This window comes from Gossypium arboreum, chromosome 3, assembly GCF_025698485.1.
Source record: "Gossypium arboreum isolate Shixiya-1 chromosome 3, ASM2569848v2, whole genome shotgun sequence".
NCBI lineage: Eukaryota > Viridiplantae > Streptophyta > Magnoliopsida > Malvales > Malvaceae > Gossypium > Gossypium arboreum.
Window position 1 is genome coordinate 430,697 of NC_069072.1, and position 25,260 is coordinate 455,956.

The following is a 25,260-nucleotide window of genomic DNA, read 5'->3' on the forward strand; positions in this document are numbered from 1 at the left end:
TTAATCTTTTTAAGTATAAAAAATAAAATATAATCTAATTCTTAATATAAAAGTCTAAAACGCTGCCATAAACTTGAAAATTCACATTAATTCTTATCAAGTTTTGGGCTATAAATACCTACTGTTTTGAATCAATATGGGTCACCCAAAATTTGAGTTTTGGGTCCATTTTAATTTTATAGTATAAATAGATTAAAATTAATTTATTCCTGATGAAATCAAATTATGGAATAAAATAAAAATGGACCAACAAGGGTTTCAAAAGCAGACCAGATAGCGTGCTCCTTTGGTCACTTATGAATTGAATGATTAAGCATCTTCTGTAACCTGCAATTCAATCTCTACCGCACATGAACTGATAGATATTGTTCATTGTTAGGCTGTCAATTCTTTTGCAGAAAATGAGAATTACAAGACATGTTCCTTAATCTCTTTTGTCCTTGTTGATGATTAAAATTTGTGATTCCTAGTAGCACCCAGCTTTTCATTCTTCAGACAAAAACAATACGAGGTATAAATTCCCCTTCTCCTGTTTTCCTTTTAAATTACGAATAAATCATTATAAGTATGGAGAATTTACGCATTTATATAATGCGTCACTCAAACTCGAAATTTTTTTACGGGTAAATTAGGAATTTTATTTATGATCGGAATTATGTTATATATTTTCATAAGAGTTAAAATATAATGTTATTGTTGTATTAGTTTATATTTTTACAGCTTTTAGGCTTATATCAAAATTTTATTATTTTTGAAGAACTAAATTATAATTCTACCATGTATTAAGTTATAAATTTTAAGGGATTTAAAACTAAAAGTTTCAATTTTAAGAGGGTCAAACCTTGACCTCAAAGTTCTCGACTCTCAACATTGCTATTGAACTAAGATCAACATATGCTATTACTCCTTATATTATGCATAAGTTGTAAGTTTAGCCTTTATAATTTAATCTGATCAATTTTAATTTTTGTATTTTTGAATTTTAAAATTTTAATTTTGACTCAAACAATAGCAGTTAAATTTGTCTAGTTAAATTATGTTCTTAGTCTTGTACTATGCAAAAACTTGTAGATTTAGTCCCATCTTCTCCAAATTGATCATTCTTAGTCCTTATAGAATTTTGAATTTTTATTCGTAACGCAAACAACACCCATTAAATCCATTAACTGACTTCTTTGGTGAGTAATATGTAAAAATAACAAGCTCGCATGGGGCAAAGTCAAAAAAACATTTTGAGGGGTTAGAATTAAGTTGTATATTTTTATGAGTTTAAATACAATTTCACTATTTTAATAGCCTATATCTTGATGATTTTTTTTAAGGACTAAATCAAAATTTTATCATTTTGGGAGTCAAAGTGTATTTTTACCTTATATTAACTTAAAATTTTATAAATTATGAAGGGCTAAAAGTTAAATTTTCTAGCCCCCCCTCCCAAACCAACCTCGTGACAACACCCTTGAGCTAATATGACATTTACACAAGATAATATATTTGTCACATAAGATATTAGAAATAACAATAAAAGCTGCCGAAATTTTAAAATTTAAAAAGCAAAAAGATCAAAAATTGTACAATTCATACATAGTATAGGGACTAATCATGAAATTTAACCAATTATAAAACATCATTTTCTAACCTATAACACAATCCGTACTATACAAGGTAGATATTGATCATTCATGGTGGGATGATACAAAACAAAACAGGCCCTTTATAGTTCATATTATGGTGTTTTTTTGTATGAGGTCATTGTCTTTGTGGAATTTTCTTACATTCTTTAGTAGTGGTGGCCATTTTGATCAAGTTGTGGGACAACATAATTGGTGTCTTTGTATAGTGGTTGCCAGCAGTAAGTGAAAAACATGAGCTTGTAGGAAAAAAAAAAAATCACTCATTTGTGGTGATAACTTAGGGAGAAATTATATTTCACTTTACTAGTCGGATTTATTTCGTCTTTTCTACTAAAAAATAAGTAAATTAGTCAATATATATTGGGTTAAAAAATAAATTGGTCTTTTTGTTAAAATTTTTATCTATTTTTAAAAACTTATCATTGTATGTCAAAATTAGGTACATATGGCACACCACGTGTAATTATCGGGTTATTCTATCATCCATGTCAGTTTTTAACAATAATAAAAATGAATGATAGTTTTAACAAAAAAGATCAGTTTGCTCTTTAATCTAATATACAGAGCCTAAATTGTCTGTTTTTTGAGTAAAAAAGGCAAAATAAATCTATTTTTGGTCCTTGATCTTGAATTTTGTCAAAATTTGATGACATGACACTATGAGATTGTACCACGAGCTCACAATATTATTTAAAATTTAAAAAAATTAAGTGACGATATGGTATAATATCAAAGTGTCACATTACGAAACATTTACATTTCAAAAACTCAAATAGATTTAGTTGTCAAATTCATATATTAAAATAGAGAAAAAGAATATACAAATACTAAAGTAAACTTAATTGTTAAATTCAATGACTTAAAATTACATTAACCCGATATTGATGTATGAAGACTATTAAGCCTTATAATAAGGTATTCAAATTAGAAAGTCAAATTCAGATATTAGCCGCTATATTTTATAGAAGTTGTGGATATAGTTTTAATACTTTAATTTGATAAATTTTAATCTTATAATTTTTAAATTGATTAATTTTAGTATTTGTATTTTTGAATTTCAAAATTTCAATTATGATCCAAACAATAATAGTTAAATTTGTTTGGTAAAATTTTTCATTACTCATATATTACAAGTAAATTACACAAATTCAGATTTAACAAAAAATTAAACAGTGTTAACAATTAGACTTTAATTTTTGGCATAATATCAAATATAGCCTTAATATTTACATTCTTTGACAATTTGGCCCTTATTCCTTTTTAGCTAAAATTGGCACTCAACATTTTAAAAAGAGTCAAATTTGAACGTTAACTTTTTGAAAAGAGTTAAAATGATGTTTTTTTTTAATCAAGAATACTAACTAAAATGTTAAATTTTTAAACAAGACATCTTGTATGACATTCCATGTGTATTGCATGCTAATTTTTTTTGAATTTTTATGAACCTTTTTTATATTTTTTAAAATTTTAATTTTGATGTATTTTTTATAATTTTTAATTACTTGTTGACGTGACGTATAAAACAGATAGTGTTATGTTAACATAATGTGCACATGAATTGTCAAGCGAGTTACTACGCAAACCACATTAAAAATTAGTGTTTTAGTTAGCATTTCCATTAAAAAATTAGGCAACTTAACCCATTTTTTTAAAGTTTGTAGATATTGTGTAATTTATAACACATAAAAATTAAATTTATAGTAATATATTATATTATAACATAAACATTTAAAAAAACAAGTTGCTTATATATAAAATTATAAATAGGATAAATATTTAAAAAAATTAAAACTAATATTTTAAAGACTTAATGATAAATTTAGTCATTAACGCTACATTTTCTATTAATTTTACCCATAACCTTTTAAAAAGAGTTAACTTGCTTTTTAGCAACGGAAATAATGACTAAAACATTAACTTTTAACGTTGTTGACTTGATAACTTGCATGGCAGCCCATGTGCATATCATGCTAACGTAATATCATTTGTCTTATATTTCACGTCAACAAATAATTTAAAAATTATAAAATAAATCAAATAAATCACAATTAAAAATAAAATATATAAAAAGTATGTAAAACATAATTAAAAAAGCATGGGGTACACGTCGACTATCATGTAAGTTGTTGTATTTAAAATTTTAAAATTTTAATTAGTATTTTGTTAGAAAAACTATTTTGATTTTTTCAAAAGTTGATAGTAAAATTTAACATATTTTTAAAATATTAAAGATTAAATTTAACTTAAAAAGAAAATAAGAATTAAATTGATAAAATATAAATATTAAAACTAAATATAATATTATACCAATATTAAACTCATAATTCACTGAGCTAAATTTAAATAAACATAAAATAGGTAAATATTATAATTAAATCCTACTCCACCCATCACCCACCAGCCATCATTAGAGGTAAAGCAGTTAGTCGCTAGTCGACATTGTATACACAAATTCATATGAAAATTTCCATTGTAAATGGTAATACTGGAGCAGACATAACCAGTGGCGAAGTCAGGAGGGTTGGTAAGGATTTGGATTTTTTAAAATAGAAAATATTTATTTAGATTTTTTATAATTTATAAAATTTTAAATTAGTATTAGTAAAATTATAATATGGTTTCTCTAAAAATGATAAAAATTTAATTTAATTTTTTAAAATTTATAAAAATATAGACATTAAAATAATAAAATTATATTTTTACTAATTTAATTTCGACCCTCCCAATAAAATTTTTCTAACTCCGCCACCAAACATATCTAATTATTGTGTCCCATGCTTCAAGCTGATCCACGTAATAAGGTAATAAATAATTGATTTCAAAAAGACATCTTAATCATGGATATTGAGATATTCAATTATTTCATTTTTGATGATGTCTATGCAGGATATATCAATTATACAGATGGGAAAGAATTATAAACAGTGACGTCATTTCATCTGTATCCCTTTCTAATAGTTTTATGTCACATCATTACTCTTATCCTGAATTTCAGGATCTTATCCTGAAAAAAATCAAATCCAAATTAAAATACTGAAATTGAGGATAAAATCCTGAAATTCAGGATAAGAATACTGATGTGGCATAAAACTATTGGAAAAGAATACAAATGACGTGGCATCACTATTTTATACAATCTTTTCTCTTGTACAGACATCTAAGTTTTCAAATAATCCTCAATTGTTGGGATATATATTATAGGTCAAATTGTGCTATTAGTCCTTGTAATATACTTAGTTGTGGATTTAATTCTTATACTTCAATTGGGTTGATTTTAATCTTTGTATTATTTAAAATGGTCAATTTTATTCTCTATATATACTTTTCTTATTTTAAATTTTCAATCAGAACCCAAACCGTAGCAGTTAAAGTTGTTTGGTTTAATTATGCCATTAGGTCTATACTATGTGTAAAATTTTAGATTTAGTCCTTGTTTTCCAATTTCATCATTCTTAGTCTTTATACTTTTTCGAAATTTAAAATTAGTTTTGATGCAAACGACAATCACTTAATCTATTAACTGTCTTTTTTTTTTTAGTAATACGTGAAAATAACAAATTGACATGGAATTATACAAGTGATAATATGTTTGCCATATAAGATTTTGGAAATAACATAACTTGTTGAAGTTAAAAATTATTGTTAGATCAAAACCGAATATTCAAATTTTGAAAAGTACAAAGACGAAATTCATAACTTACACGTAGTATAGAGACTAATAGTGTGTTTATATATATTATATATGGGATAAAAGCAATATTGAGTCACTGAACTTGACAACATTTCTCACCTTGATCCCTGAGCTTTTTTTATCCACATTAGTCTCTAAACTTGGTAGTTTTTTAATTTGATCCCTAAACTTGAATCCCACAAAAGTGTGATAAGTTTAGGAACTAAGATGAACAAAAATAAATTCAGGGACCAATTAAAAGAATTATCAAGTTCAGGGACTAAATAACAAGAAAAATAATAATATAGTATAATATATAAAGAAAACGAATCACATGCATCAAAAGAAAGAGTCGAAAGCATTAGGTAGAATATTGCTATAAATTAATATGTACCTTTGTGAAGGAAAAAAAAGTTAATTATACCCTTAAATTAAATTAGCCCAAAGTTGGATTTTGTTGACTCATTAATGTCAAAACACATGATCTAAAGAATATATTCATAAAATCACGTAAATTAAAAAATTCTGAAGAATAAAGTAAGTTTCTCACTTTTTTTAAAAAAAATATTAAACTATTTTGGAAATGTGGTAATAAAAAAAGAAACTCTTCCACAAATTGTTTTCCATTACGTAAATATTTTAAGTAATATACATGAAAGATATTATATGGGACCAAATTACAAGACAAATTAGTGTGTTACTTTTTTTAGAAAATAATGATAGATAATGGGACATGTGGCAAATGAGTTGTTCCTCTCTGTCTTCTTAGTTGTTTGGTCAAATCTTTTATTAATCCTTATATTATGAGTAAGTTGCTAATTTAGTCCTTATATTTTAATCGGTCACTTTTGGTTTTCGTGGTTTTCAAATTTTGAAAACTTTAGTACTAATCATACGTGAAATGCTATATCAACTTGTTATTTTTACATATTGTTATTAATGACTATAGTTTCCGTCAGGTTTGAAATTTCAAAATTAAAAAAATATAGAGGCTAAAACTGACCAAAATAAGAAATAAGGATTGAATCCGCAAGTTACGATACCAATAACAGAATTTAATTTAAACAGAATTAATTGCTACAGTTTGGTTCAAGACTGAAATTTTAAATCTGAAACTTAAGTATAGTACAAGGACTAAAAACAGAAATTGACCTATTTGCTTTTGCTGATCAGTCTCCTACAGAAAAACACAGCAGCACAAAAACAAACAATTTTGTAGTAGAACCAAAACCTTTTTCTGAAAAAAAAGTGTTGGGAAAAGAACTTTGATTCCCATACTGAAAATTTAAGAGGATTTGGTAATGAAAAAGGGATTCGCATAATCCAAAAATATAGTAAAAAAACAAATAGAAAATATTAGAAATAGAGATAGAGATAGAGTTATAGAGAGGTGAAGTGTCAATTTTGGAGAAGAATACATTCTTCTTGAATATATATGATTCTTAAGGGCATAGTCGGTTGATGGAAAATTTTGACAATAATCATATGTTCATTTAGTTTCTTTTTCCTTTTTCCTTTTTGCCCTTTAATCTTTTTACGGTGTCTAAATTCTGGGTTTATTCTTATTCTTATTTTCATATAAATTTTGTTGTTTTGTTCTGATTGTTCAAGTTTAGAAGAAGGGATCTAAGCTTATTTATCTGTGAGTGTACTCTTCGTTTTTTTTTCTTAGCTTAAAATTTAAGTGTGAATCTTTACTGTTTTGGGGTTTATTTTTATCTGTTTCTGCATAAATTTTAGGATTTTGATGATCAGTTTGGTTATGTTTCTTAGCTGTTGTTATCTTAGTATAGAGAATCAGAACATAAAAGCACGGAAGATGTTTGATAAAAGCTGCAAAAGGGAAATTTATCGCTTTGCATGTCAATTATTGTTGTTGTTAATGTTTCAACTTTAACGGGGGTAAATGAATTGCATTTCAGATTCAAAAGTTGCTTAGAGAATTTCTTATTTAAGTGATTGAATGACTTGCTTGATGAATCTCATTGATGAGGATTCTGAAATCAATGCCGACCCGCTCGGTCCTGTATCGTGTATCGGTGTGGAGAATGTTGAAAGGTATTATTACATTCTCTTCAGGTTCCTTGACATGTATTAGATCATGTGTGGTTACTTAATTTTTTCTTCTTGTAGGCCTAATAAGAAGGTCTTCTCGAATGGAGATTTATATGTTGGTGATTTTAAGGCAGCTCTTCCCCATGGCAAGGGGAAGTATACGTGGTCAAACGGAATGGTTTATGAGGGTGATTGGGAAGCAGGGAAAATGATAGGTAAAGGATTGTTACTTTGGCCATCGGGAGAAAGATACAACGGTGATATCTCGGGGGGTTACCTTCATGGTTTTGGCACGCTTACATCACCTGATGGATCCGTGTACGAAGGACAATGGAGGATGAATATACAGCATGGATTTGGAAAAAAGAAGTATGCTAATTCAGATGTTTATGAAGGGGAATGGAAGGAAGGTGAGCATGAAGGTAATGGTAGATACTTTTGGAACAATGGAAACAAATATACCGGGAATTGGAAACGCGGGAAAATGCATGGTAGAGGTGTTATGGAATGGGTAAATGGTGATAAGTACAATGGTTGTTGGTTAAATGGTTTGAGACATGGGTCGGGAATTTATCAATATGCCGATGGGGGATACTATTTTGGAACATGGACCAGGGGGCTTAAGGATGGTAAAGGAGTTTTCTATCCTGCTGGTAGTAAACGCCCTTCTCTAAAGAACTTTTGTATCTCTCTGGGATATGATAATGGTCCTAAAAGTGTGTTGTCTCAATGCTCATCATTAAATTTGGAGGGAAGCACAGTCAAGAAACGAAGTGTTAGGCGTAGTGTTTCCGAGAAGATCTCAGTGAGTGGAGTTCTAAGAAGTTCAGGTCGAATATCGCATAAGAGTGCTGAGAGTTCTAGACATTCTGATTCCACTAGAGAATCCAGGCACCATTATTCCTCAGGCACATTCTCCTTTGATTCCGATGGCGGTCAAAGTGAGGTGCAAGAAAATACTGCAGTAGTTTACGAGAGGGAATACATGCAAGGAGTTATGATCAAAGAGAGAGTCCGAGGTTACACTGAATTACCAAAGAAGGCCGAAAAGAAAACTAAACATCACGCCAAAGAAACCAAAAAGAGTTCATGTTTTGGCATTTTCAAAGGCAAAAACAGCTATCATTTGATGCTTAATTTGCAACTTGGTATAAGGTAATTAATCAAGATTGGATTTCCTTCCTTTTCTTTAACAACTCAACTATATTTTTACGTGTGTGTGTGTGTGCATGTATGTATATTATCTTTGGATTTATTACATGTTATAACATGATTGATTGAAGTTCACAGGTATACTGTTGGCAAGATAACACCGGTCCCTAAGCGTGAGGTTCGAACTGCTGATTTTGGCCATCGAGCCAGAATTACTATGTTTTTCCCTAGAAGGGGTTCACAGTTTACGCCTCCACACAAATCTGTTGATTTTTACTGGAAAGATTATTGTCCTATGGTTTTCAGGTATTAAAATCCTATGGACATGTTGCTTTAATGATCTGCAATAATGATGGAGTAACAATCTTATACTTTTTGCTTCGTTTTTTGTACTATGTTAAGGAACTTGAGGGAGATGTTCAAGCTAGATGCAGCTGAGTACATGATGTCCATTTGTGGTGATGATGGTCTCACAGAGATTTCTTCTCCAGGAAAAAGTGGAAGTATCTTCTATCTATCTCATGATGATAGATTTGTGATCAAAACATTGAAAAAATCAGAGCTCAAGGTTCGAACCTATATTGATTTTCATGCATATAACATGTTACTTATTTTTGTTTGTTCATGTTCCTCTATGTTACACAAGTAAATTTTCTTCTGTGTAGGTTTTACTGAAGATGTTGCCTAAATATTATAATCACGTGAAAGAACATGAAAATACTCTCATAACAAAGTTTTTCGGGCTCCACCAGATAACTGTACATGACAAAAGAAAGGTGTGTGTTATCCGTATGGCTTTGTTTATGTATGTTGCACCGAGCTTATGGTCGATTTTCTGCTACTAGGTGCGGTTTGTGGTTATGGGGAATATGTTTTGCACAGAACTGCGAATTCATCGTCGTTATGATCTAAAGGGATCAACTCACGGAAGATGTACTGATAAAGATAAAATTCACGAAAATACTACATTGAAGGATCTTGATCTGTCGTATGAGTTTCAAATGGACAAATCATTGCAGAAATTCTTTTTTCAGTAAGTTCCTCTGTTTCATCCTCCGTGACATGTGCATTGGTACTACAAATTTTCTCATAACTGATAAACTGAAACCCTGTTATGTTTTGTCATGACTATGACTCCATGTCTACTTGACTTCTAACAAGCAGTGTTTTTTTCTTCGTATTGTAGCCAAATTGCTCTAGACTGCAATTTCTTGAAATCTCAACATATAATTGATTATAGCCTTCTATTGGGGCTACATTTTAGAGCTCCTGAGCAACTAAATGGCCTGCTAGAACCTCCCATGATGCCTAATATCGAGAGTTCACCGGCGGGTCAAGGTAGATATCGCTATCTGATTTGACCATTTTATGTTAATAATCTGCTCTTACGCGCTTAGTTTATGTGATGAAGTGGAATAGGGTGGGAACGGAATAGTTTATTATCTCGTGCTTAGTTTATGTGATGAACTGATTCGACTCATGTTCTGTTTATACCGGGTCCGACTACAGATGGAGAAGTGTTATTCCCCTCAAAAGGCTTGTTGCTTGTGGCCCATGAACCGAGCTCCGTTAGCACTGATCCCGGTCCTCATATTAGAGGAAGACCCTTAAGAGCTTTCTCTCTAGGTGACAAGGAAGTCGATGTTTTGGTTCCCGGTACTGGAAGGTAGTTGCTTTTGTTCTCATTCTTTTTACACGACTGAAATTTTGTTTCGAACCTTATACAAAGAGTATTTGGCCTTAATACTTGTTGATTATTTTCGGCATTACTGATTATCTAGCATACCCTAGTATTCTTATAAGCTTGCATGTTCCTTGGACCGAGCTACATCAGTCACTAACATAACAAATAGTAAGGGCTACAAAAGAAATGAACCTTCAACACAAAGAAAGGTGTATCGCCTGATTGTATGGTTCGGATAGAAGCTGTTGTTGGACTTGTTTTATTCAGTTGGTGATCCCTTTTTTATTCAGGTTACAGGTACAACTAGGAGTGAACATGCCCGCACAAGCTAACCAAAAGCTTTCCCGGGATGAAGCAGATTCAGCTGAAGTCGAACTTTTCGAGGTTTATGATGTGGTTATCTATATGGGAATTATTGACATTTTACAGGAATACAATGCAAAGAAAAAGGCCGAGCATGCATGCAAATCGGTGAAATTTGATCCCTTGTCAATATCTGTTGTTGAACCCGAGCTTTATGCTCAACGTTTCATCAATTTCTTAAAGCAAAAAGTTTTCCCGGAACAACCATGAAAAAAAAACAGATATATCTATCTGTTTCTACCATTGCTTCTATATTTTGGCTCACGTTGACAAAATTCTTCTGTTACTTTGACAAAATCGATAAGCCAATAACTATCTGTACCTATTGTATTGTTTGCAAGTGATATTGAGAATGTCTAATAGCTGAGAATTAATCAAGCTTTGGTTCTGTATGCATTTTGTTTCCAATAACTGAGAATTACATCTTGAAATTCTAAAACTTTTGCAGCAAGAAAAGTCTAAAATACAAAAATGGTTGTTTGTTTCTTTGCTTGCATGGCAAGCTAATCTTTTTTAAAGCAAACAGGCTGGTTGGCAAGAGCTCAAGTGTCAAGCTCACTCCTCGGTGCTGATAGACCGTCATCCCAGCTGAGCATCCGTATGTTGTTCAAAGTTTTGCTACCTTCACGTACATGATTCCAACTTACATCTTCGCTTATAAAAAAGGACCCTTTCCCTAAGATTTGATTAACCTATACCATCAATAGCATAATGGTTTTCAAAGTAATCTGCTCAAAAACTCGCTTAATTGTCACACTTTATTAAGATATCAACAGTTAAACAGGTTGAACTAATTTTATTTTTTAAAATATTTTACATTTTTATGAATTTTTAATTAATCGTTTAATTATTATTGGTCCGACAGTCACACTGATCGAATCGAAAACTAATGATCTGAACAGTAAATCTTACATTTTAAGATTGTATCACATCATCAGCTGAAAAGTTACATATATATTTTATTCGGACTAACTGATCTTGTATTTCTAGAGCATAAAACAGAAAGTAAGAATAGATCACTTATCGGAAATTGTATTTGCAGCAATCATTATAACGACGTCACTAAATAAATGATCTTACTTGCTGCATTAGTGTTGCAATAAAATCCGTCACAAGTAATCTACTATTTGTGACGAAACTCCTTATTGTCAGAATATATCGTCACTAAAAAACGTAATTGTTGTTATAGTGTTTTCTGAGGGAAAAGAAGTTACTTACAGGGAATAGATGATAGTAATAATCTCCCCTTGTCAGCATGCTATTCCAAAGATGAGAGAACCAAATCCAAGAATCCAACAAGCTACCGCCGCACTAAACTTAACCTGATAATTCAATAATACAAGCATTAAATTGTAGAAGAAAGAACCCTAAACTCCATTGATACTACCAATGAAGAAAATAAAAAACACAAACCTCCAGCCTAGAAGGTGATTCTCCTCTATCAACATCAGCCATATCTATTTGAATCAACCGCAGCAGTTTTAAGAAGACCTTGACAAAACAAAATCCATGTAAACTAATAGTGTGCTCGGAACTGGATACTCTTAGAAGTAGAAATATATTAATCGATGACAGCAAAGTGGGTCACATACCAAAAATACGAAAAAAAAAAAAGAAGAAAAGCAGACATTTATTTTCATACGGGTTGGTGTGTAGTGTGAAGGCTGTATAGTATAACACAAAGAGATTGTTTTACCTTAGCCTAGAGTGTTCTTTTTAGTGTCTAATAATGAATGTGAACTGCGATCGGCACATTATGGCTATTGACTAGGAAAGAAAGGTTCCTAAAATCATTGAGGGGTTCCCTGCAAGATATACATACACGATTGGGCAGTGACCTGTGAAAATAGCATTAAGGGACAAATAGGGGTGAGTTCTGCTTAAAACCAGACATTGAAAAAGTTAAAGTCAATCAAAGAGAATCCTAATTTCCAAAAATATACTCTGTGAAGTTTTGATTTTCAAGAAAAGAGAAATGCTGTTGCCAGATTAAGTTTTGGTGGATCCAGGATTATGAATACAACAACAACAAATAGGGTAACTTACACTCAAGTCATTAAATTATTAGTAAGTTTACATTTTGGTCATTTAATTTCAAGAAGTTACAAAATGGTCATTAAACTATTCGAAAGTTTTCATTTAAATTACTGAACTGTTAATTTTTAAAAAATTAAGATAGGGATAAAATTGAATAAATTAGAAAAGTACAAGGATTAAAGTGTAAAATTTTCATTTTATGGAAGAGGGACCTAAATATATTTTTTAATTGATATTTGGAGACATTTTCATGAGATTGGGATATTTAAGTGTTGAGGTGTTAAGGAGAGAGAATTTGTGAAAATTAAGGTTGAAATATGGTAAAATTATTTGATTAGAAATTGTAAATAAAAGAAACGAGTAGAATTTTTACGTTAGAATTCAAGTTAGTTTATTTTAATTTGAATATTTGAGTATTTAAACTTTAATAGTGCTATATATATAGATATAATTTAATAAAATTTCATGAAAAATTTTATATTTCTATTTTATACTTTTCTTTTGGTGATCAATCATTATAGGAGGGCAAAGTCCTAACAATAACGCGACTCAAACCCAAATCACACCTGAGACAATAAATACCCTAATTATCAAGTCAACACACAAGGTTATATTTATGATTATTTCATTAAATAAAACTAAGCTGTTGTAGTTTACTTGCGATAATAAATAATATTGTGCTTCAATTATGAATTTTGAAAATATTGCAATTTTTTAAATCTTATCTATATGGTATTGGTATCAAAATAAAATTTTAAATTGAATACTTGATAATTGAAAGGGACTAAAACTAATATTATTCCATTCAACTAAGACAAGGAAGGCCCATCTAAGACCCATCTCTACCCTTATACCATTGCCACACCCTTCACCTATGATATTATTATAAAACTTTTAGTTAAATTTAGTGTCACTAATTAACTAATTGAAATTTGAAATAAAATTAAAATGTAAATTATATTGTTAATAAAATTTTAATTTAATAATTAAAATTTAAATACTACTATATGCTTTATTTAAATAACAAAAAAACTCATATGCGGCCTATTTAATTTTACTTGTGAAATTTTTAAACACCACTTATATAATATGAAAATATAAAATTATATTTTTTTAAATAAATATGATAATTACTTCAAATTTTAAAGACGATATTATTAGGAGAAACAGCCATTAACCTCGAACATATTTTAAAAATATGATAAGTAAATCTCAAATAATTCAAAATATCAACTCATTGAGCTGGGGGTACACTATATGGAAAAAAATACTCATTTTACCTTTTATCTTTTAATGAAAAGTGGGGGTAAGCAAATTGTTAATTTTAGTCAAATCTCGTGATTTTTACCCTTTACTTAAAAAAAAATTTTGCGTTAAAATCATGTTTCGTTTAATTTTCGTTTATGGTATTATGGTTGATTTTGTATTGTTTGAAGAAATATTGTGTTATTATATTTTTCATAATTGTCAATTTTTGTTTATTAGTAGAAATTAATCATTGGTTGTGCTTTCGCAATTTCTGATAAAGTTTAATTTTTTCCCGTCAAACTAATATTAAAACTTGGTTGTGTTTTATATGATAATTAACCTAAAGATTACGTTGAATGGCACAAATTATTAATTTTAGTGGAAAAAAAATGAAACGCATTTTGTTTTGTGAAAGTTTTATATCTTGATGCTTTTGTTATTAAAAAAGACGAGTCTAAAAGTGACGAGGAATGGACATTTAAGTACTAATAAATGTGTGGTTTTATTTGGTACATTTAAGAATCAATTTAAATAAATGTTACTTAAATGTAAATTTAATTTAATATAATTTCTAAATTTGCATCTTTTTCATATATTGCAAGAAGTTTTAAGTAAAATCAAGTATGAAATCACTAGCATATAATCAAGGTAATGCAACATACGTACGTACGTAGATACATACATACATACAGAGGAATTAATACATCAGTTACTTTTTTTTCCCTGCTCAGTTGATCATACTGGGCACCGGCCGGAAGTTACATTCTTAAAAGACAAAAAAAGAAAATGAATGATGCATATAAAACCAAGACCCAATATATGATATACATTTCACTTCACATGGGAATCAAGGCCCTCATCTTCGAGACTTCTATGCAATTTCACCATATCCAACCTTGACCAAAAGAAGCGAAAAACAAATTAAAGACACATATGTATATATGTATGTATGTACGTATGTACGTACCTATGTATGTATATACAGCAAAACAATAGATATGCTCACTGAACATTCGTGCATAAAATGGCAAACCTACTTTTTTTTCTCATACATACATACATACATGTATGTGAGGGTTTACTTCATTCATCTGTGCTAAAGGCAATATGGGTAGATGATGTTCAAATTTTCTTATCTCCTTGTAGGCTACTAAAAATAAAATTACTATTTTATCCTTCACAATAAAAAATAAAATAAAATTTTAGATGTAATAATTAACTACATTAAAGAAAACTCGAGTTTAAATCCTAAATATTCAAAAGGAATAGTATGAATTTGGAAGCATAGCTTAGATATAAGAAAAATAGTAGTCTACTTAGAAAAGAGAATTTATGTCAATTGAATCTTAACTCGATTAGTACGAGCATTGTTGCCGATACAAAAAGACATGGGTTTGAATACACTAAAATACAATATTCTTCAATTTAATGGTTAAGAAAAAGGCTACAAAAGCTTATAATAAATTGTTAAAAAAAAAGGAAAAAATTTATTATTAATTAATTACTATACATTATTGAAAAGAGATTGTCATTAATTAATTAGTAAAGACCATAGATTTTTCATTTATGTGTAGGAACAATTTGTCATCAAACATGGAAAGAACAGACATGGTCAACACAAAAAAAGGCGTCAAAATTAAAAACTAAGTCAATGGCATCTCTTCTTTTTTTCTTTTTTCTTTTTTTTTTTATCTTTGTGTTTGTTAGCATCTTTGACAAGTGTGTCAAAATGATTCAATGCACACAGACACACACCAAAAAAAAAAAAAAAAGCTTAAAAACTACTCCCATTTTTTAACCCAACAAGCCATTGCCTGAAACTAAACAACGACAACTCATGACTGGTCGGAGGAAGTGTTTGGCTGACGGGAATGAAGCCTGGTCCGAGATCATATAGGGCTATATATATACACATATCCAGAAACTTTCCCGGAAAATTTAAATAAATCCAAGAAAATTTCATGGAAATTATATATAAAAGATCAACCTATATGACCTCGAGCCAAACAACATTCCCATCAACCGTTTCTCCTTTTACATAATCTTTTTCTTCGACTTTGCCTTAAAAATGAAAATGTTTGAGGGGAATGAAGCCTGGTCCGATGATACCTTTTACTTTGATCACACTTTACAATCTCAAAGCTGTCGCATCGAGCCAGCCAACATTCCTCTCAAAGACAACCCATTTCCATCAACTTGCTTGCTTTAACGATAAACAAGCTCAGGGATTATTTCTGAGAAAAAAAAAAATGAGGCAAAAGAGATTAAAGAAAAAAACACAAAGAACATGTTTTGTTTCTCTCCTTGAAAGAAAAAAAACCCTAGCATACTTGGATTTATAGAGAGAAATGAGGTTAAGAACATGTCCGTTGGTCACATCTCTCTCACACTTATCGTATAGCGCGTATCTACACGCTCTTCTTAAAGGGTTGTAAGCTGTTACATGTTATAAATTTTAATAATTACAAGGATTATGATTCTATCGGGTTGGGTGAAATTCAAGTTAAATCTTATCAAAATTTTAGACCCGTTTGTTAGTATAACAAAGTTTTAATTGAAATATTAATATTAATGTTTTAAAAACTATAATATTTTAAGTTATAAAACGAATGATCTTTTAATAAGATTCACTAATGATATATAAACTTATAATACTATTAATACATCAAATACAAACTCATATATATACAAAATTTATATTTTAAGCGGTTTTTGAACCGTCCAAAAACCATTTTATTATTTAAAATTAATAAAATATTAAAAATTATAATTTTTTAGTTGCTATTTTATACATTTTATAACTAAATTTTAATATAAAATATATATTTTATTATTTAAATTAAATTCAAGTTGCTCTGAAATGAAAATTTTTATCCAACTTGACTTTTAAACAGGTCTAAGCATGGTTAAAAATATTGCAGATATGGATATCTAGTAAATAATAAAAGGATTTAATAAGAATGTGTAGGTGGGGGTGTTAGGTCAGTGAGAAGATGGAGCAGTAAAAAAACCCTAAACATTTAGTCATTTAGGATCTTTGAATTCTTGATGTTACGAAAAGAAACAAACAAAAATTAGTGTATAAATTATTTAATATTCAAATCTTTATTTTATGTTTGGAGCATTGAGATTCTTAAAACTTTGCATTCCACTTTCCAATGTAGAACTATATCACATGATTAGTTTGCCCCTTAAATCAATCTTTAAATTTATTTTAAATTATTTTGTATTTATCATTTTCAACTTTTTTTATTATTTTTTCAGATTTATTATTGTTATTTTTAATAACGTTGTCATTAAAGTTTGAATTTGAGTTTTTTTCGTAAAAGTGTAATGCATTTTACTGTTACATCCTATATTTGTTGGTAAAATATGAACAATTTTTTATGGGTTAGGTCATTACACAATACTTACTTTCAAGGATTGAGCTAGAAATTTTTTTAGAGAACCAAAATTGAAATATAAATTTTTTGTGAGGTCTTTTTCCTGTATTAACTTATAATTTCATATTTCTGAAAGGACCAAATAGAAATCTTTTTTTTTTTTGGTGGAAAAAAGACAACATTGAGCGAGTACATAAAAAACCAATCAAACTTGTGTAAAGATATCAAGATCAGACAACAAAACCTCTTGTTCTGAAGTCGGGGGATCCTCAAACAACATCAAATTCAAGGGACATTATTCACGTACTTGACCGTTTGATCAACAATCTCGTTTGAACAAACTGTCGATTAATCGTAACTCAACCATACTACTGTTATTGGCAGCACCACCCGCCAACAGAAACTCTACTAGAAGCGCATTATCACATTCTAGCTCTAACTATCTATAACCCTTTTAGGGATAAAGCATGGTTTGTGTTTCAATTCGAAAGATCAAATATTAATTTTGAATTTTTTTTTATTTATTTTGAAAGGTTATTGTATATTAATCTTTTATTTATAAAAAAACCAAAAAAATTTCTATTTTGAGAATTTAAAGCTCTACTTGCCCTTTTAAATTCCCCACCACCTACTCCTATCCCTTAAAAAAAATATACATACATAAATATCATCCATTATATTTTGTAATTTTACAATCAAATTTATGTTTACTTTTTTAAAAAAAAAATTTGACTATTTAAACATATATTGATTATGTAACCCAAAAAATTGATTGAAAATATTGTGGGCATGCATTTGTCATTTTATGATGCAAGCTACCGTTTGATATTGTGGGGACAGTGGTAGGATAGGCGCTCCTTGTGATCTTCAACGTACCAAAGTATTTCCATTCAAGAAACATAAAATATTACCTCAAAAAAGACATAAAATTAAATTCATAGACCAAAAGTTGTCAACATTTAAGATAATATCAATATTAAATAAGACAAAAAAGTTCAATATTTTTTAAAAAAATTTTAAATTTAACATGGGTTTGTAAATAATGCGAATCTAGTTTTAACTCAACTAGCATCAATATTATTAGCACAAGAGGACGTGGGTTTGAGTGCGTTGAAGCGCATTATCCTTTTATTTAAGGGTTAGGGAGGGGTTATGAATAATTTTAAGTATGGTATAAAAAAAAAGTATATATTATAGGAACTGGACTCTTGTTAGCCCTCCAAATATGCTACTAATAAGAACTTATAATGAAATTAATGGTACAAACCAAAACAACGCAATGATAAAATTATATATTAAATCTCATAAAATATATAAAATAATCCCTTTAGAGAAAAACTTGAGCTCTATCTTAAAGAACGAGATAAATAGTGAAACTGATTAGATCAATAATTTTCAATAGTTTGATAAATTATCACTTTTTTATCTTTATTTTATTAATGTACAGTAATTTATTTTATTTCAAATTATATATTATTTAATTTAATTATATCAATTTAAGGTAAAATAAATTAAACAAGAATGGAAACAGTGGTGCATAATAATTATAATAAAAGAATGGAATTTCAGTTTCCCAAGTAAAGGAGTAATGAAAGAGAAAGGCAGAGCAATTTATTTTCATTGCTTTCATCATTACCTTATTATTGGAGGTTCAATTTTTTGAAATAAAATGAAAACAGGTAGTAGATAATGGTACTTTTTTATTAGTCCCATGACTTTTGTGACTTTTCTATCTCTACATTCATTTCTTCTGTGTACGGTTCTCTCCTCAAAGTTGCCAACCAGAGTAATTTTAATTTTCCCTTTTTCCTTTTCCTTTTTTAAATCTTATTTTTCACTTTTTCAAAAAAAAAAAAAGTAAAATTGAATTTTTAACCTCGCTGCAATTTATTGTCTTCCAGAAGTTTACATAGTGGCCGCGTTATTTTAATAGCTTAATTTTAAAATTTTATTATTTTAGAGGTTAAATTGTAATTTTATTATTATTAATTTATAATTTTAAAAATTTTATTATTTTAATGGTTCAGCCACTGGAATTATGAATTTTAAAACAAGTCAATATTCTTTTCGTTAATTTTTTTTAATAATTTTACTAGTGTTTAAAGAGATAATGAATTTACAATGTGAGAATGAGAATGGTAGGTAGGGCTCCCTTAGCCCAATGATATAATTATAATTATAGTCTCTCAAATGCCAATTGTTGAATTTAATCCCTTTTAACTTTTATTTAAACGGAGCAATTATATAAATTTTAATTTAAATAATTTTAATACAAAAAGATTTAGCTTTATTTTCCCAAAGTTTATAGTTTTATTTCGACCTCATCACATAACTCTTGGCTTTGTTTCTAGGTGAGAGCACATCGTTAGATTGGTGAACATGTGTACCATGCGCAACAATGTATGTTTTAGCTCGAACTCATTCTATAAGGTTTGAATTTAAATCAAACCGTACACCTATAATTTTTTAAATTTTTAAAAGGTTTCAAGAAATAAATTCTTAAAAAAAATATCGAACTTGTTGAAGAATTTACTTACTACGAATGGAACGACACTTTGTAAATTTTGACAAAAAAAAAATAATAAATATAGCTTAATAAGTGATAAATTTAATTGCTATTTTGAATATGCTGAATGAAAAAAAAAATTAAAATTTTAAAAATACTCAAAAAAAAATTAAGAAAAAAATATAGAAGGATGTTTAAGTTGCATGGAAGGGGACGAGTTGTCAGCGTAAGCAATGGAAGAGGGAAAGAAATAGCCCGAGTAACGAGGAACCGAATTTAATCGCCGACGTCGACGCTTCAAACTATTTCAAATCTCTCCCTCCCGCACGCTTTCTCCATAGCGCGTGATCAACAAATTTTCATTTTCTTTATTTTAGATAAAAAGAAAGTTAATTTTTAATAAAATTGTTTAATTGTACGGTTAAATTACTACAAATGTTTCCGATATATTTTTAGATTTTAAAATAATCTATAAAGTTTAAAATGTTTTAATTAAATCCTCAATTAGTATCATATTAATTAAATCATTCGTAATATCGAACTTGATGTGAAATATATTTACAACATGTGGATCTAATTGTAAACATAAGTATATATAGTTTAAATCTCACGTGTTAAAAAGAAAAACGGATAGTGTTAATGAATTTAAGAGAGCAATTTATTTTAATACATTTAATCCAAGATATCTACATAGTAGGGATAAACGTGTTTACAACATGATATACATGTTTTAAATATGATTTACGTTAGGTTTAAGGGGCATTTAACAAGTAAGCTAATGACTAGATTGATAAAAGGATATAATTGATACGATATCAATATTTTATGTATTTATTTAAAACATTTTGCAGTTAAACCAATTTAAACTATAAATCATAACTTGAGGACGTGTAATGGAAATAATCCTTAATTATATATTAGAGATGAGAAAAAATCGAGAAATCGAAATCAATTCTAATAATGATGTTTGGACAATTTTCGAATACAAGTTAAAAATTGTAGTTACTAGAATCAAACTAAATAATATTTAATTTATAAATCATTTTAATTTTTATTATTTTAAAATAAACATTTTATATGAAATAGCAAAATAAACTTCAATTTTCTATATAATATATTTTCAATAAATACAAAGATTACTTATTATGTTTCATATACATGAAAAATACTTTATTAAGAAATATTTATTAAAATGACTTTAAAATTTTATCATATAAATTTTAAAAATTATAAAAATTATTTTTCAAAAAAATTAAAAAACTTAGATTAAACTGAACTTTGAAAAGCCTTTAATCATTTTTTACCCAAAAAATATTTTTGTTATTTATTAAAATATATAATTTTCCGAAAATAAAATTGGAGGAGAGCGCGTGGAGAAATGGATGGAAAGATATTAATACGCTGAAAGGCCCAAGTCGAAGAAAAAACAAGTCAAATAAGAAAGAGGTTTTGTCTTTTTAAAAAAAAATTCTTTTTGGTGTAGGAAAGTAGAAATGACGTATGCATGCAAAGAGATGGACGGCTGAGATTCGACCACATCGTACATTTTAAGAAGACCTAACCTTCTTACAACCTTCCACGTGCTTGTAATAAATGCACCTTCCCACGTACAGTCACTGTTGTTCTTTCGTTTTTTTTTTTTAAATAAAAAAAGTTTAAATTTCCATTTTGTTTTTCTGAGTGTGGGCCACCACAAAGGAGGGGACAAGACCACGTTGGTGTCCTGAGAAGCTGACTAATGGACACGTGGTGTTACGACATTCGATTCCTGTTCTAGTAGTGGGTCCCACTGGGTCCCACGTTTCCATTAGGCTTTGGCGGGGGAGGGGGGCAATTATGCGTTAATGATGAAAGATGTGAGAGAAAAAAAAAATGAAAAATATTATATATGTGGGTGTCAGTCAGATTTGACAGTGTCACCAGATGTTCAGATTAGACGAGTGTGTTTGAATTGAATCGCTGAGTTGACTCAATTCTCACGGTAATACGTATATTGCATTATTATTATTAAGGTTAATTCCACCTCACGTGTCTAGATTAAGATTTTAATTTAAATTGTTTGTTAATTTATTTAAAAATTTTAAAATATCAGTGCCATAATTATCGTGGTGAATTTTGTGATTAAATTTTGAGTACATAATTAAAATTTTAAAAATTCTAAGGGTTGGATGAGATTTTTTTTAAGTTTAACTATTTTTAAAAAATATTTGTGAAATTATTGAAAATTTTGAAAACAAAATTAGAAGAGATCAATTAAAATTTTAAGAAAAAAATAAAAGTATTATGAAAAATTTTAAAATTTTGAGGATCAAGTTAAAATTTTCAACAAATTCAAAGGACAAAAGGAAAATGTTCAAAAATTTTGGGGGGTTAAGGTACCCCTTGGCCTCCATTACGATTCGGCCTCGGTCTTTCTTTTAGTTTTTTTACTAATATGGATATTACATGTCAACTTAAATCTAGCATGAATTATATTTAAAATACATGGATTAAATTGTAAATATGTTTTGTACCTACTACATGAACTATTTGGATCCAATGTGCTAAAAAAATAAATAGCCCTCCTAAATTTTAATACACATTCTCCTTTTTAACCCTTCATATCCAAATTGTTTCTCCAACAGGTACACACGTGTTTACAAATTGATCCGCATGATTTAAAAAAATAATGCTCCTCTCATATCTAAACCATTGTGTAATGCCTAAACTCACATATAGGTTGATAAAAAAGACTAATTAATACAATATTGATACTTTGATTATTTGAGGGCCTTTTATGAATTAACCCTAATAAGTTTTTAATATAAAATTTTTATAATATGTTTAGGCATAATGATAAATTTAGCTCTCAAAGTTTATATCTTTTGTCAAATGGCCCTTAATTTTTTTTTTTTGGCTAAATTTGACCATTAGCCTTTCAAAAAAAGTCAAATTACTTTTTGAATGGAAATACTGACTAAAATAGTAATTTTTAAACGATGTTGGCATGGCAATCCACATCTACTTAATATTAACATAGCATTATTTGTCTTATACGTCAACTAATAATTTAAAATTTATAAAATTTAAAAAATTCAAAAAAAAACTCATAAATACACATGGATTGCCATGTAGGTTTCCATGTTTAACAATTTGAATCTTTTTAAAATATTGATGGTCAAATTTGACTAATTTTAAAAGGTTTAGCACCAAATTTACCAAAAAAACAGAATAACAACCAAATTGAAAAAATAAAAAATGTTAAGGGCTAAATTTGTTATTATACCATTATAGAATTTTTCCAATAATTTTTGTTATTCGTGCCTATTTTATATTGGGTGGTATGGGATATTAAAAGCAGGGGTCCTACTCTATTTAATGAATCTCTATCTCTTTTGTTTTATAAATATTCCAATCTATTTCTTGTTTTAAAAATGATTTTTCAATCTTAAATTGCTTGGTACAATTCCTACTATTATTAATATTTTTTTTCCACCAACCTTTCATCTATTGTTATATACACTCTTCAAACCCATATTTAATGACTTCCACAATTCATCATGAAAATAGATGTGATTTTTCTATCACAACTTAAGCAAAAAAAAAATCTTGAATAAATATATATATATATATATATATATATATACAATTGCAGGTTTTGGGACGTAACTAAAAATTTTAAAAAAATTAGGAGTTTAATGAGATTTTTTAGAAAAATTGAGGTTAGATTAATTTTTTTTTTGAACTGTTTTATATTAACGAGAATTTCAAAAAAAAAGAAGAAGAAGAGTTTAATAAAAAAATTTTAAAAAAATTAAAAGAATTGATGAAAATTTTAAAAATATTGAAGGAACCTAATTAAATATTTCAACAAATTTCAATAATTTTGAGAGGAGTCAAAAGTAGCATTGACGACAATTACAGTTCGCCTTTGAAATGGTGAGACATTCTTTAAGGTATAGTGAAACACCCCAAAAAGAGTACTCCTTTTGTGAAACTAAAAAAGTGAGTTAAAAGTCGATTGAATCTTACTTCGGTTGACATCGACATTGTTGTTAATGTAGGAGGACATGCGTTCAAGTGCGCTGAAATATATTATCCTCTTATTTAAGGGTTAAGGAGGAACTATAGGTAATTCTAGGCATTATATAAAAAAATAAAAGATAAATTAAATGTTAAAAAGATAAAAAATTATTTCATTACTGCTATGTTAAATACTAATTATATATATATATATACTTATAGTAAAATATATAAAAAAATCTACAAGCAAAATTAAATTAAGTATACTTCAATTAATATATTACAAAAATAAAAATTAATTAAAAACACATGAATTTTTTTAAATCTTTACACTATTGAAGTACCAAATCTTTCTATTATCGGGATTGAATTATATTAATCATTCTATTAAATGAATTAATTTAATCTTTATATTATTAAAAATAAAATAAGATTAATTTCACCAAAATTAATATTTATTATTTAAAAAGTCTTTTATAATTTAAATGAAAAAGATGTGTTTTTTAAACAATAAATATTAATTTTATCAATTTAAAATTTAATTTAATCTAATTTTATAATAATGGATTTGACATGTAGTTTTACCTACATGTTAGGGTTAGGGTTTTAGCAAATCCATGTGTTAGGGCATAGGGCTTAAAAGCGCCATTGACAAGGCTGGATTGGGCCATCATTAGTCTACTTCCAACAAAGTCAGAGACAGTGACTTTCAGTCATTAGTATTTCATGTCATGTCCTTTTATATCATTATATTATGGATAAATTATATTTTCATCATTTGATTTTAAAAAAATTATAAAATTATTATTGAATTATTTAAATTTTTTTTAAGTAATTAAATTATTTAAAATCTTTTATTAAAGTTACTGGGCTGTTAAATTCTTTTTCTATAAAAAAAAGTCCGACTAATGAGCTTTATGCAACAACTCAACAATCAATACGATGGGTCAATACCCGTCGATAAGTAGAACAAAATATTTTAAACCCAAATTAATTTGACAATCAATGTCAAAGATCAGATAAGAAATCTATTTGGATTTTGATTCGTAGATTCATGATATTTAAACCTATTTAATGAAAAAAAAGTTGTCAAAGAGAAGTAGTGCAGGTAATGCAAAAATAGAAAACTATATAGTAGCAATTTTAAACAGACTAATTACTTAAATGAAAACCTTTGAATAATTCAATGATTATTTTATAACATTTTTAAAGTTAAATAACCTAAATGTAACTTTATTAATAATTTAACGACTTTAAGGGAAATTTACCCTAAAAAAATTATGGAACTGTTATTTCTTTTTATTTTTTCAACTTTATGGAACAAGACAATAATTCTATTCTACTCAAATCAATTCAATCCAACTGTTTAGCATGAGAATCCTCAACCATTTATATATATATTATATTATACATATAAATGCATGTAGCTTTAAAATGTTAAACACAGTAAACAAAGAGATAGAATCTATGCCTATAGCCTGCAATTTACTTCCTCCTCCGACAGCCAATCTAAAAGTAATATATTA

General features: G+C 28.2%; 1 protein-coding gene and 2 long non-coding RNA genes across 5 annotated transcripts; 1 reads left to right on the plus strand and 2 right to left on the minus strand.

The window, feature by feature from the left end:
• Positions 1–6,456: 6,456 nt before the first annotated feature.
• On the plus strand, positions 6,457–10,997 carry LOC108476227 (phosphatidylinositol 4-phosphate 5-kinase 8-like). Of its 2 annotated transcripts, none has more exons than XM_017778369.2 (10): positions 6,457–6,946; positions 7,227–7,362; positions 7,438–8,514; positions 8,650–8,817; positions 8,914–9,079; positions 9,177–9,287; positions 9,357–9,544; positions 9,698–9,849; positions 10,021–10,177; positions 10,486–10,997. In XM_017778369.2, exons 2-10 carry the CDS (start codon positions 7,268–7,270, stop codon positions 10,766–10,768), a joined length of 2,397 nt encoding a protein of 798 aa, XP_017633858.1. In that variant the 5' UTR covers positions 6,457–6,946; positions 7,227–7,267; the 3' UTR covers positions 10,769–10,997. The 2 variants fall into 2 exon arrangements, with proteins under 2 accessions (XP_017633858.1, XP_052881297.1); XM_053025337.1 differs by having other exon boundaries at positions 9,776–9,849; positions 10,486–10,936.
• Positions 10,905–12,242, minus strand: LOC108476228 (uncharacterized). 2 transcript variants are annotated; one of them, XR_008279809.1, is made up of 3 exons: positions 11,972–12,242; positions 11,777–11,880; positions 10,905–11,234 (listed from the first exon to the last, which is right to left on the minus strand). It is a non-coding gene; the product is annotated as an uncharacterized LOC108476228 (long non-coding RNA). The 2 variants fall into 2 exon arrangements; XR_001870089.2 differs by having other exon boundaries at positions 10,905–11,250.
• A 2,206-nt stretch (positions 12,243–14,448) lies between these two features.
• On the minus strand, positions 14,449–16,229 carry LOC128290170 (uncharacterized). Its single transcript, XR_008279812.1, has 2 exons — positions 15,953–16,229; positions 14,449–14,738 (listed from the first exon to the last, which is right to left on the minus strand). It is a non-coding gene; the product is annotated as an uncharacterized LOC128290170 (long non-coding RNA).
• Between the last annotated feature and the right edge of the window lie 9,031 nt (positions 16,230–25,260).